Consider the following 14,060-nt stretch of genomic DNA (forward strand, 5'->3'; position numbering starts at 1 on the left):
TCCCAAAACGCCAAATCCAACTACCAAATGCTAAGAAGGCCCAGATTCTCAACTTAACCTAAACCCTCTAAACCAGTAGCACCTGAACTTGGAAAAGTCTTGAGCCACCAATGCAAAAGGTGGGGGGCTCCCCGAATTGTGGTCGTCTCCTCCGGTGGTCAAGATCCCGGCATCTTCAGCGCAGGGAATCAGTCCGGAGCTAGCTGACGAGCACCCGGCGCATATCCGTCCAGCCACTGGGCCGCCTCTCTAGGAGAATTAAAAAACTTGGACTCCCCATCCGCCACCACTCGGAGCCGAGAGGGAAACAGCATGGAATATGAGAGGTTGAGGTCCCGCAGGCGTCGTTTGATAGGCATAAACTGGGCCCTGTCCTTTTGAACGTCCGCGGGGAAGGCCGATACTCTGACTCCGTTGCGGACCAATGGGCCCTTTGTACGGCCAAGGCGGAGGACCGAGTCACGATCCTTATAGTGCAGGAATTTGGCGATGAAGGTGCGAGGAGGGGCACCAGGAGGTAATGGCCGAGATGGTATCCTGTGCGCTCGCTCCACCGTGAATTGTGCCGTAAAGGACTCAGCCCCATATATCTCTTTGAGCCAGGATTCGAGGAAGTCCTCCGGCTGCGAGCCCTCCTCTCTCTCTGGCAGACCCACAAATCGGACATTGTTTCTGCGCAGTCGACCCTCCATGTCTAGGAGCTTGGTTTGGAGAGATGAGACCTGCTGGGTCACTGCGGACACGGATTGCTTAAGGGGGCCACACACATCCTCCAAGTTGGAAACACGCGTCTCCACCTCACCCACTCTCTCACGTATACGTTGAACATCTTGTCGTAGTAAGGAGAGGTCGCACTGAACCTTTTCCATCTTATCGGAGAGACGCTGCTCACTGCCCGCTATAGCTTCCAACACCTGCTGGATAGACGGCGCCTCCGCTGTCATTGGGGAGTTGGTGATAGACGCTGGAGGGGAGCTTGAGTGTATTGGAGAGGCACCCTGAGGTGGAGCCGATGACCCCCTGGGGTTGGGTTGCCTAGTAAATCTTTCTAGTTTGGCCGCTGCCGCACTCCGGCCTCCCCCCACCATATTGACAGATGTCGGTCACCCACTCCTCCGAGCAGAGTTGTAGTATAAAGTATAGTTAGAAGACAGCAGGCTGTATGCTTTTGAAGCCGGGAAGGATCTTTGGTTCCAAATATCAATGGATAAGAGCACAGGCTTTGTGTAAAAATAAAAAATAGTATATGATATTGATGTTATTGAGGGGAGAATGTCCTGCAGCAAATTCCAGGTAGAAGCAGAGTATTGGTGTGTGTCACACTCTGGATTATTAATGTAACATAAGAGTGCATTGAGTTGCAGTGTGCATGCAGTCCTTGCAGGGTAGGCAGGGATGTCTGTGTATTAAGACAGTCTATTGAACTGCACCCAAAATGGCCACCGGGCTTTTAATCTCTTCACCCCTTCACTGGAGTACCTGTGCCTTATTGTGCAGCCAGGAGTCTCAGGTCCTCATCAGCCAGGTATAGGAGGGCAGGAGGGCTTTCAGTGTCCCCTGCAGTGTGCCCAGTGTCAGCCAGCGCCGCCCGCCCGCTCGTCGTCCGTCAAGAGGGTACCTGGAGCCGCGCGGCTGGGAGCGCCAAACTCGAGGCCGGGGGGTCCGGAGGAGTCACAGGCCTCAATGCCGGAAGTCGTCCGCCGCGGTCAGACAGCACTCAGAGACCCCGGACAAAGGTGCCCGCCGCTGCTCGGAGGTGAGGGGGGACCAGCACCGGGGGGTAGACGCTCCGGAGGGACACAGGATGGGTGCAGGAGATATAAAATCGGGGAGCTCCTGGGATCCGCTGCTTACTCCCTCACCGCCGTGGCCACGCCCGCTCTGTATCATACTTACTATACACACATCATCCTTATTACTATTGAGAGTATAGAGGTATTACACTGATGATGGGGATGTAAAAATAGGATTTTAATTACCTTCCGGTATATCCTTTTCTCGTAGTCTGTTGGGGATTCTGGGGTCCATTTAGTACCATGGGGTCTAGACGGGTCCTTTGGGACCCACTGGCACTTTAAGAGTTTAATAGTGTAGGCTGGCCCCTCCCTGTATGCCCCTCCTACCAGACTCAGTCTAGAAACGGTGCCCGAGGAGACGGACATACTTCAAGAGAAGGAAATACACAGATAGTGGTGAGATTCACACCAGCTCACACATAACAAAAAGCCGAACTAACCAACTTGGAACAATTCAGCAATGGCTGATCCAACAATACTGAACCAAGTAACAATGCAGTAATACGAAGCACAGGGCGGGAACCCAGCATCCTCTATGGACTATTAGAAAAGGATTTATCGGTAGGTAATTAAAATCCTATTTTCTCTTACGTCCTAGAGGATGCTGGGATCCATTTAGTACCATGGGGATGTACCAAAGCTCCCAGTACAGGAGTGAGAGTGATGAGGTTCCTACAGAACTGATTGCCTAGACTTGAGGTCCTCAGAGGCCAGAGTATAGAACTTGTAAAACCTAGCAAACATGTTCGACCGTGACCAAGTAGCTGCTCGGCAAAGCTGAATAGCCGAGACACCCTGGGCAGCTGACCAGGAAAAACCCACTTTACGGGTAGAGTGGGCCTGAACAGATTTTGGAATTGGCAATCCTGCCGTGGAATAAGCATCCTGGATAGTAAGCCTGATCCAGCGTGAAATTGTCTGCTTAGAAGCAGGACACCCAATCTTGTTGGGATCATAAAGTACAAATAGTGCGTACGACTTCCTGTGATGAGTAGTTCTCTTCACATAGATTTTCAAAGCCCGCATGACATCCATGGACTTTGAGGTAATTGAGGTGTCAGTAGCCACTGGCACCACAATAGGTTGGTTGATATGAAAAGCTGACACAACCTTAGGGAGAAATTGCTGGCGCATTCTGAACTCAGCTCTATCCTCATGGAAAATCAAGTAGGGGCTCTTGTGCAAAAATGCCCCCAATTCTGACAGACGTTTGGCAGAAGCCAAGGCCAACAACGTGACCGCCTTCCAAGTAAGAAATTTTACGTCCATCTCCTGTAAAGGTTTGAACCAATCCGATTGCAGGAACTGCAGCACCACATTAAGATTCCAAGGTGCCATAAGAGGCACAAAGGGTGGTTGGATGTGCAGAATTCCTTTCAAGAAAGTCTGAACCTCAGGGATAGCCGCCAATTGTTTCTGGAAGAAAATAGACAAGGCCGAAATCTGGAACTTGATGGAGCCCAAGCGTAGGCCAACATCCACACCCGCTTTCAGAAAGAGGAGAAAATGTTCTTAGTTGAAACTCCACCGTAGGAAACTTCTTGGATTCACACCAAAACACATACTTTTTCCAAATCTGGTGGTAATGCGTAGACGTTACCCCCTTCCTAGCTTGGATCAGAGTAGGAATAACTTTATTCGGAATGCCCTTCCAAGCTAAGATCTGGCATTCAACCTCCATGCCGTCAAACGTAGCCGCGATAAGTCGTGATAGGCGAACGGCCCCTGCAGTAGAAGGTCCTCGAGAAGAGGAAGAGGCCTCGGAAGATCCGCGTGCCAAGCCTGCCTTGGTCAGTCCAGAGCAATGAGGATCGCCGAAACTGTTTATCTTTTTATTAGTTTGAGAATCCTTGGGATGAGTGGAAGTGGAGGGAACACATATACTGACTGGAACACCCATGGAGTCACCAGGGCGTCCACCGCCACTATCTGTGGGTCTCGTGACCTGGAAAAGTACCTCCGAAGAGCCTTTTTGAGGCGATAGGCCATTATTTCTATAAGAGGTACACCCCATCTGCGTTTTACTTCTGTGAATACCTCCGGGTGGAGGCCCCATTCTCCTAGAAGGAGATCGTGTCTACTGAGGAATGAAGATCGCCTACAGTGCCAGCGCGTGTCTTTCTGCCCAGAGGAGGATTCTTGTTACCTCTGACATTGCAGCCCTGCTCTTCATTCCACCCTGCCTGTTTATGTAGGACACCGCTGTGACGTTGACTGACTGAACCTGCATGGCTCAATATTGCAGAAGATGAACCACTTTTAGAAGGCCATTGTATATGGCTCTTAGTTCCAGAATGTTTTTTGGAAGGACCGATTCCTGGCTTGACCACTTTCCTTGGAAGTTTCCCCCTGGGTGACTGCTCCCCAACCTTTGAGGCTTGCATCTGTGGTTAGAAGAATCCAATTCTGAATCCCGAACCTGCGGCCCTCGAGCAGGTGAGAAGTTTGCAGCCACCAGAGTAGTGAAATTCTGGCATTCGGCAACAGGCATATCCGTTGGTCCATGTGAAGATGCGATCCCGACCACTTGTCCAGGAGATCCAGCTGGATGAAGCGTGCATGGAATCTTCCGTATTGTAGAGCCTCGTAGGAGGATACCATCTTCCCCAGAAGGCAAATGAACCGATACCCAGGGAGGTTTCAAGACATCCCGGACCATTGATTGGATCACCAAAGCTTTCTCCACCGGTAGAAACACCCTCTGCACTTCCGTGTCGAGTATCATCCCCAGAAAGGGCAGTCTCCTTGTCGGTTCCAAATGTGACTTTGGAAGGTTCAGGATCCACCCATGATCCCAGAGTAGTTGAGTTGAGAGTGAAATATTCTGCAACAGCTTCTCCTTGGAAGATGCTTTTATTAGCAGATCATTCAGATATGGAATTATGTTCACTCCTTGTTTGCGTAGGAGGAGCATCATCTCCGCTAGTACCTTAGTGAACACCCTCGTTGCTGTGGAGAGGCCAAATGGCAATGTTTGGAATGGATAGTGACAGTCCTGTAGTGCAAACCGTGGATAGGCCTGGTGAGGCGGCCAGATTGGAATGTGAAGGTACGCATCCTTGATATCCAGGGATTCTAGGATTTCTCCCTCCTCCAGACCTGAGATTAACGCTCTCCGAGACTCCATCTTGAATTGGAAAACCCTCAAGTAGGGGTTCAACGCCTTCAGGTTCAATATAGGCCTTACCTAACCGTCCAGTTTTGGTACCACAAACAGGTTTGAGTTATAACCCTTGATTTTTGGTGAGGTGGAACTGGAACAATAACATTTGTTCGTACCGATTTTTGAATGGCTTCCTGTAGGATAGCACTTTCTGTCCGCGAACCTGGTAAGCCTGATTTGAAGAATCTGTGAGGTGGGAGTTGCTGAAACTCCAGTCTGTACCCCTGGGTAACAATATCTGTCACCCAGGGGTCTAGGCATGATGACGCCCAGACATGACTGAAATTTTTTAGTCTCACTACCACCTGCCTGATCTCCAGACTGAGCGGTCCACCATCATGCTGAATATTTGGAGGTAGCTGAACCTGGATTCTGTCCCTGGGAACCTGTTGGTGCAGGTTTTTTGGATCTTCCCCAACCTCCTCTAAAGAAGATGGGAGGAGGTTTGGATTTTTTAAATTTTGCGGTCCGAAAGGACTGCAGTGTAGGTGTACGATAAGATTTTCTACCTGGGGCTGCTGCGGAGGGAAGAAATGTTGTCTTACCCGCAGTGGCAGTGGAAATCCACGAATCCAATGCGTCCCTAAACAGTGCCTGACCTGTGAATGGCATGTTCTCCACACTTTTCTTAGATACTGCATCCGCGGTCCATTGACGTAGCCAGAGTCCTCTGCGTGCCGAGACAGCCATGGAAGTAGCAGGCCAATGTCCTTCATGGCCTCCACCATAAAACCTGCAGAATCCTGTATGTGACGTAAAAACAAGTCAATGTCACTCCTATCTATAGTATCTAAGTCCTCTAGTAAGGTGCCTGACCACTTTACTATGGCTTTAGAAATCCATGCACAAGCAATAGTGGGCCCTAAAGCCACACCTGTAGCAGTGTATAGTGATTTGAGCGTAGTCTTAATATTGCGGTCAGCCGGCTCCTTTATGGCGGTTGAACCAGGGACAGGTAAAACCACCTTTTTAGACAGCCTAGGTACAGAAGCGTCTACTATAGGTGGGTTTTCCCACTTCTTCCTATTCTCTTCAGGGAAAGGCAAAGCAATGAGAATTCTTATAGGGATCTGGAATTTTTTCTCTGGGTTTTCCCAAGATTTTTCAAACAAGGAGTTTTAACTCCTTAGAATCAGGGACGGTAAGCGAGGACTTCTTATTTACTGTAAAATAAGATTCCTCTACTTGTTCCGGAACCTTCTCAGAAATATGCAAAACATCTCTAATGGCTTCAGTCATTAGCTGCACCCCTTTAGCAATGGATGCATCCCCCCCCCCTGCATGTCCCCATCACCGTCCCCTGTAACAGAGTCGGTATTAGTGTCAGCTTGCATTATCTGGGCAAGTGTACGTTTTTTGGGGTATGTACGGGGGGTTTTAGATGAAGTAGTGGGAGCTGAATACTTCAAACCCACTACAGATTGTCTCAAAAACTGTGTCTCTTTCTCAGTATGTGACATCCTTGTTGAAATCTGGGATATCATTCCCCTTAAAGAATCCACCCATGGGGGTTCAGATTCAGAAGGCTGAGACAGCACATTGCAGTCCTGAGTACATGGAATAGACTCCTCAGGAGAAGATACACACTCTGCAGCACAGGACACAGAGTCCTTAGACATGGTAATGTGGATATACACACTTACACACACATTTACACACACACACACACACACACACACACACACTTACACACACAGGAAAATGTCAGACACAGTTTCCCCCACAGTACCTTCAGAGAGTCACAGAGTATAAGGAGCCAGCCACACAGCGCCCCTGTAGGCAGTTGTTATGATAAAAGCCCGGCGCTGACTAACCTTAATAGGGATGGCAGCGCTCCCTGTCAGTGTCCTAGTTCCTATGATCTGCAGGGGGAAAATGGCGCTGGTGAGTGCTGGATCCACTCTGAGAGGAAGCCCCGCCCCATGTAGTGGCGCGTGGCTTCCTGCACTAATTGTTTATACTGGCCTGAGGATTTAGCGCTAACAGGTATATTAGCCCCTGTTATCTGCGTGAGCAGTGTAGGGTTTATCCGCGCGGGCTCAGGACGCCCCTCAAAGCGCCTACATTGTGTGTTGCTGAGCCTTCCTGGAGCGCAGCCTGTCAGAGCTGCGCTTCCACCCTTGCGCCGGCAACCCGCTAACCGGGACGCTTGTGCTGTACTCACCACTTTCTTCTGGCTTTGTTAGGGGTTGGCGGCCATGCTGCGGGAGTGAGCAGTTGCCTCATGGACTTGCGATCAGCAATCTCAGGAGCTCAGTGCCCTGTCAGCGGAGTAGAGAACCATTAACTCTTCAGGAAGTTGGTTTCTATCCTTCCCCCCCTAAGTCCCACTAAGCAGGGAGTCTGTTGCCAGCAGCCTTCCTGTAACCTAACTAACTCTAGAAAATAAAAAACTAAGAAAACTCCTAGGAGCTCCCCTAGCTGTGACCGGCTCCTCCCGGCACATTTTCTAAACTAAGTCTGGTAGGAGGGGCATAGAAGGAGGGGCCAGCCCACACTATTAAACTCTTAAAGGGCAAGTGGCTCCCAAAGGACCCATCTATACCCCATGGTACTAAATGGACTCGAGTGTCCTCCAGGACATAAGAGAAAGTAGATTATAACCTAGCAGATGATGATGATTACAGGATATCATATGGTTTATTGCATGTAAAGTACCTTGTTCCACACCTACTCTGCTGTAGCAATATACGTTATATAAGGGTGAGTAACACATGTACAGGCTTACCAGCGTATGATCACACACATAAAGGAATACTACCTTACTAATGCTTCCAGGAGTAACGTTAGGAGACATTTCTCTGATCCATCAGCTCATATGACTGATGTTATTGTTCATCTAGAATCTCCAATTCATACGATATGTTCCCCATCCATTGTTTTACATTGGTGCTGACATAGGACTTGGCGAGTGACTACATCTCCATTTATACTTCATGGTTAGTTACCAGTACAAGAGAGAGACATCTAAGTCTTATTATAATATTACATTTGTTATTGTGAGTGTTCTCAGGAGGGTGGACACAATGATCATCTGAGACACAATAGTATAAAGCCTTCAGTAAAAGTTATGTTATATTATACACACACATTTACAATTAAGTGTCCCAGAGAGTCGTCTTCTCCAATTGTTTACAAGATTAATATTGTTACAGAAAATGTCACATTTCCATAATGTGTTTTATTTCCAGCAGATGGACACACAAGCAGGAATATCTCAGAAGGACATCTAATGTTATCCCCGGATTGTGACATAAAAGATAATGACAGTAGACAGGATTCTCCAGGAGATAATTCCATTACCCCAATTATACATCCAGCTCTATCAGCTGATCCCTCTGATCCTGGGAAATGTTCTCCTGATCACTCTGATATTGGTGCATCTGTTACAGCTATGAGAGTAGATACAGAGTTTCCCTGTTCTATAGATGCCAAATGTTTTACACAGAACACAAAGCTTATTACCCATCAGACAGGTAAGGCAGGTGAGAGGCCATTTCCATGTTCTGAGTGTGGGAAATGTTTTACATACAAATCACAACTTGTTATACATCAGAGAAGTCACACAGGTGAGAAGCCATTTCCATGTTCTGAGTGTGGGAAATGTTTTGTATGGAAATCAGATCTTGTTATTCATCACAGAAGTCACACAGGTGAGAAGCCATTTTCTTGCTCTGAGTGTGGGAAATGTTTTACACAGAAATCACAACTTGTTACCCATCAGCGAAGTCACACAGGTGAGAAGGCATTTCCATGTTCTGAGTGTGGGAAATGTTTTGCACTCAAATCACGTCTTGTTAGACATCAGAGAAGTCACACAGGTGAGAAGCCATTTTCTTGCTCTGAGTGTAGGAAATGTTTTGCACACAAATCAGTTCTTGTTATACATCAGAGAAGTCACACAGGTGATAAGCCATTTTCTTGCTCTGAGTGTGGGAAATGTTTTACACAGAAATCAAGTCTTGTTAATCATCACGGAAGTCACACAGGTGAGAAGCCATTTTCTTGCTCTGAGTGTGGGAAATGTTTTACATACAAATCACAACTTGTTTCCCATCAGCTAAGTCACACAGGTGAGAAGGCATTTCCATGTTCTGAGTGTGGGAAATGTTTTGCACACAAATCAGTTCTTGTTAGACATCAGAGAAGTCACACAGGTGAGAAGCCATTTTCTTGCTCTGAGTGTAGGAAATGTTTTGCACACAAATCAGTTCTTGTTATACATCAGAGAAGTCACACATGTGAGAAGCCATTTTCTTGCTCTGAGTGTGGGAAATGTTTTACACAGAAATCAAGTCTTGTTAATCATCACGGAAGTCACACAGGTGAGAAGCCATTTTCTTGCTCTGAGTGTGGGAAATGTTTTACATACAAATCACAACTTGTTTCCCATCAGCAAAGTCACACAGGTGAGAAGGCATTTCCATGATCTGAGTGTGGGAAACGTTTTGCACACAAATCAGTTCTTGTTATACATCAGAGAAGTCACACAGGTGAGAAGCCATTTTCTTGCTCTGAGTGTGGGAAATGTTTTACATACAAATCACAACTTTTTTCCCATCAGCGAAGTCACACAGGTGAGAAGTCATTTCTATACTCTGAGAAATAAATAATCAGAATCAGCTTTATTGGCCAGGTGCACTCGCGTACACTAGGAGTTGTTTGTTGTACAATGCATCGCCAAGCAGCAACATGAAAGGGGAATACATGGCATAAGAAGGGGGAAAAACATAGCATACATTACACACATTACACATGAGTTCATACTGCACATTGCAACTATACAATAGACTCAACATATTATACAATATTAAACAATGCACATAATACAGAAGATTTAAGTATTACACATCAAAAGATAAACCAGACAGACAAAAAAAAAAGACACAGAAAGAATAATGCAGGATTGGTGTAGGCATTTTGAGTAATAACTTCCATGGGCTGTGTATTCCACCCTCACAGGGTACCAGGTGCGGCAGCCATCTTCGGCGCACTGCATAGAAGTACCCTGGGTGGAGTAGTCCATCCTTGAGGGGTAGGCCTGTAAGGTACTACTGATGTTCTCTGCCAGAGGGTTAGTGGGCATAGTCCTGGTGATTTCATTTTCGAGGTTTGATGAGTCCACATAATGGTCTGGATTTCTTTCTTGATGTTGTTGCTTAGAGATAGGAATGCTTTGAGTATTTTAACGCACAGCTGTGCATGGCTGAAGCTATAAATATATACACACAATAGACATCACTCAAATTGTACACAATAGACATCACTCAGGTGAGGAACCATTTTAATCTTCTGGAGTATTCTCATCATTGCCATGCTTGTTCTTCATGGTTCTTATCCTATCTCCTATGCTTTTTGCAATATACATGTTACTACTGGGTGAAATAATCAGATGTCATACCATCGTCTACCACTGCTATGCAGATGACCTGTCTTTTGCTCTGGGTACTGAGAACCCAGTACCAATCCTAAATGGTTGTCTAGTTGAGCTCCAGGTGTGGGTTATGCCAGTTAGCTGTGATTCAGTCCTGGTGAAACAGGTCTTTAAGCTCACCAACAAAGAGCAGGGCTGCAGCTCAGCTTTACCTACCAACCAGGCTTACACTTGGGGGTTCAGAGTTACAAAATGCTGATCATGTGCGGAATCTTGGTGTCCTGGATGGTGGAGTGACACTTAGACATAAGGTATCTGCTACAATCAGATCGTCATCTGAGGAACATAGCCAGACTCCAGCACTTTATTCCCTCAGAAGATCTACCTACAGTCATACATGCACTTGTATCATCACACATAGACTACTGCAATGTCCTCTACCTGGGTCTCCCAGCAAAAGAATTGCACTGCTTGTAGCTTGTACAGAATGCAGCAGCCAGGCTGTTACCTAACCAGCCCGTTCCTGCCACATAACACCCATTCTCTACTCCCTTCACCGGCTGCCTGTAAGATGGTGACTCTATTACATAATCTTATTGACTCACCCAATCCTACATGACCAGGATCCATGGTGCCAGAAGCAGCTTCTGCCTCCTTACTGCCCAGTTACTTCCACCTGCAGATGAAGGACTGTTACCAGCAGTACCAAGAATCCTCAAGCAGTGCTGAGAGGTCAGGGGGAAGACAGGGTGGTGGCACTAGTGCTGTAGTAGGGGCTGCCAGAGGCAGTTTCTGTGAGAATCTTGTCCTCAAACAGCGCTAGGGTGTCAGAGGGGAGACAAGGTGGTGGCAGTAGTGGGGGGAGGCGGAGCGGGTGGCAGTGGGGGGAGATGTGGCAGTAGCGGGAAGAGATGGGGCAGTGGCAATAGTGGGGGAGACAGGGCGGATGGCTGCAGTGCAGTACCAGGGGCTGCTGGAGGCAGTAAAGAGGTGTATGGGTCCCGCACAGAACCAGTTGATAATTAGACCTAATGATGATTCTGCTTCCTTATTTCTAATTAATCCCTTGTATGTGTTACGGTTATTTGCTGTGTCAGCCTTTATGTGTGTTCTGTGTAATAATCCTGAAAGTAGTGCTGCTACCGATCTCATATCATTTGTAGTAACTTGGAAAAGATGAGATATGAGGTGCACTCTGGAAGCTTATAGGGGGTTAATCAGAGGTGAACGCAGATGTGACATCACGCAGCCCCTGGAAAATGGTCTCGGCCCACCCACATTCACCCCTCAGGGATGCACCGCAATGTGTGTGTCTGCGGCCGCTGCGCATGTGCATATTGCCACCACCAGCAAACTGCTGCGGGCCGCTATTGCGGCTGGGTCTGAATGACCCCCATAGGGTTTTGGCTCTCCTGATATACATCTGTTTTACTTACCTGCAATGCTATAATGTAACTTGAATTGTTTCTGTGCTTTAAGGATTTTTTATCTATGTTGTGCAGAGTAAAGTATTTTTTAAATTTAAAATATAGAGAAAAATCTGTTTATTAAAGATATGAAATAAAGTTTTTTTAAAAACAAAAGATTTCCGTTGAGTCTTTTTATGTGTCTGTGTATTATCTTAATTCCAGATAATTGTCGCTATGGTGACAGAAACAATTTCCTGTTAATGTGTCACTTGCATTGTTACTTTTGTGTCCAGCGGGTGGGCTCGGAAATGTTATCCTTTTCCTCACAACCCCAGTTGCTGGAGAAAATGAAGGAGGAGCTGTTGACGGGTCACGTTCAACTTGAGTTGACAATTTTCTCACCAGCAGGTCTTTCCACCTCTGCAGACTTGTGTCCGGAAAGAGAGATACAACGTAGGCTTTAAACCTAGAACTGAGCACGGTGGCCAAAATGTAGTGCTCTGATTTCAACATATTGACCACCCTTGAATCCTGGCAAAGCGAATGAAGGGCTCCATCCACAAGTATTTCCAGGGAAGACGTTAAGACCGAGGGACTATGCACAGGCCCAAGTGATTGTTTTATGATTTTTATTTATTTATTAACAGTTTCTTATATAGCGCAGCAAATTCCGTTGCGCTTTACAATTTGAAATAACAATAACAAACTGGGTGATAACAGTCATAGAGGTAGGAAGGCCTCCTTCTATGTATGAACCAACCGATAGAGGGAATAATCCAAAACTGTTAATACCAAAGATTACCTAATCAGGTTGGAGGTGCGCCATTAAGCAAATTGCAATGACTGGTTAGGGGGTTTAGAAAAACACGCTAGTGGGCTTATATCTAAAGAAGCCTTAATGTGTGGCGCACTCTTTTTCTTTGTTTCATGAATAAATTAAAACATAACTTTTATTTTTATTTAAGATAGATTTTTCAATAGGCATGAAATAAGTACCAACCAAGTATATCATTGTAAAACCCTGTACCAGATCAGAATCCTCAATCACATGTGTTACCCATTCAGTACATATATAAATTGATAATTGACCACATCACAAAGATCTGCACATGGAATAAAACAATATTGTTGGTAATAAAAGGTGTTCTCCTGTGACTGAGCATATCATGTGTAACCCTGTAACAGAGAACAGTTCTCTAAGGCATGCATATCCAATTCTACACATTTGTATCACTTCTGTGACAATATTGTTATTGAGAAGGGATATTCCCTGTAACATGGTATACAATATGAAACCCTGTCACAGAGCGAGGTATACATTATATTATCCCAGGGTTAGTGCATAGATAATATCCAGCTTTCTGCCTGTTTCATTACAAAGGCCTGCTAAGTTGTCCCAACATGTATCTACACAATACTATTGCCAATCACTGAGTGACGCCTGATATAAATATAAATCGGCCAGATAACGAGTAGTAACCAGTGACTAGTAATGACGTCTGTATGTAATGAGTCCACAAATCAGGAGAACCACCTTTCTGTATCTCCAGCACCCGCTACAGAAATATAACATCTGAAGAATGAATGAGGCTGGGGAGAGAGTAGCAGCCTGTAATAATGATAATATATGCTGTTATATAAACAGTGCTATAACCATTCTTCTGATAGAGATCCTTCCTCTGATAGATATAAAGAAGTTCTGGTGTATATAGGCTGAATCCCCCTTCTACTTATGTTCCATGTGACGTGGGGCAGTGACTGGGAACAATGAGAGCAGGGAAAGCACCAGCACCAGAGCAGAAGGAAAGATGAAGTGCAGCAGCTTCTGCTGTCCCCGGGATCAGTCGCTCCTGATAATGTCTATTTATCATAAAAGAATTAGGGAGTCTCCGTTGTAATGATATTCAGCATATACAATTTATTATCAAATAAGAGGCCACGCCTATTATTCTGCGCAGAGGAGCGTGACCCAAGACAGACTTCATCAATGATACCTGTGTCTTCAGAACATTTAGGCTTACATATATATATAGTACGTGATCATACAATAATTCATAACTGATCAATCAATGGGGTGTGTATCTAGATATCATGGGGAACATGGAATGATTGATGGTGAATATCCGGAAGTGCCAAAGATGGTCAGTTGAGCTAATTGCACTGGCCGATCTTCTCCTGAAGATGGCAGACTGGCTCCATGAGTCTTGGATCTCCCATTCACATCAGTTGGACTTCTCAATAGGCCTTGTCAGCAAAGAGGTCATTCTTGTTCATCATGGCATGTTGTTTATCCAAAGCAAAGGACCATCAGATATTCA

The 14,060-nt window shown here is 46.0% G+C and overlaps 1 protein-coding gene across 1 annotated transcript in view; it reads left to right on the forward strand.

Moving 5' to 3' along the window:
- LOC134984770 (oocyte zinc finger protein XlCOF22-like) overlaps positions 1-11,179 on the forward strand; it is a 29,836-nt gene extending 18,657 nt beyond the window's left edge. The window contains exon 4 of the mRNA XM_063950264.1: positions 8,154-11,179. Within this exon, the coding sequence (XP_063806334.1) occupies positions 8,154-9,388 (1,235 nt within the window). The 3' untranslated portion in view covers positions 9,389-11,179. The remainder of the gene's footprint in view (positions 1-8,153) is intronic.
- Positions 11,180-14,060: the final 2,881 nt, after the last annotated feature.

This window comes from Pseudophryne corroboree (genome assembly GCF_028390025.1).
Source record: "Pseudophryne corroboree isolate aPseCor3 chromosome 3 unlocalized genomic scaffold, aPseCor3.hap2 SUPER_3_unloc_8, whole genome shotgun sequence".
In the NCBI taxonomy this organism is placed as follows: Eukaryota; Metazoa; Chordata; class Amphibia; order Anura; family Myobatrachidae; genus Pseudophryne; species Pseudophryne corroboree.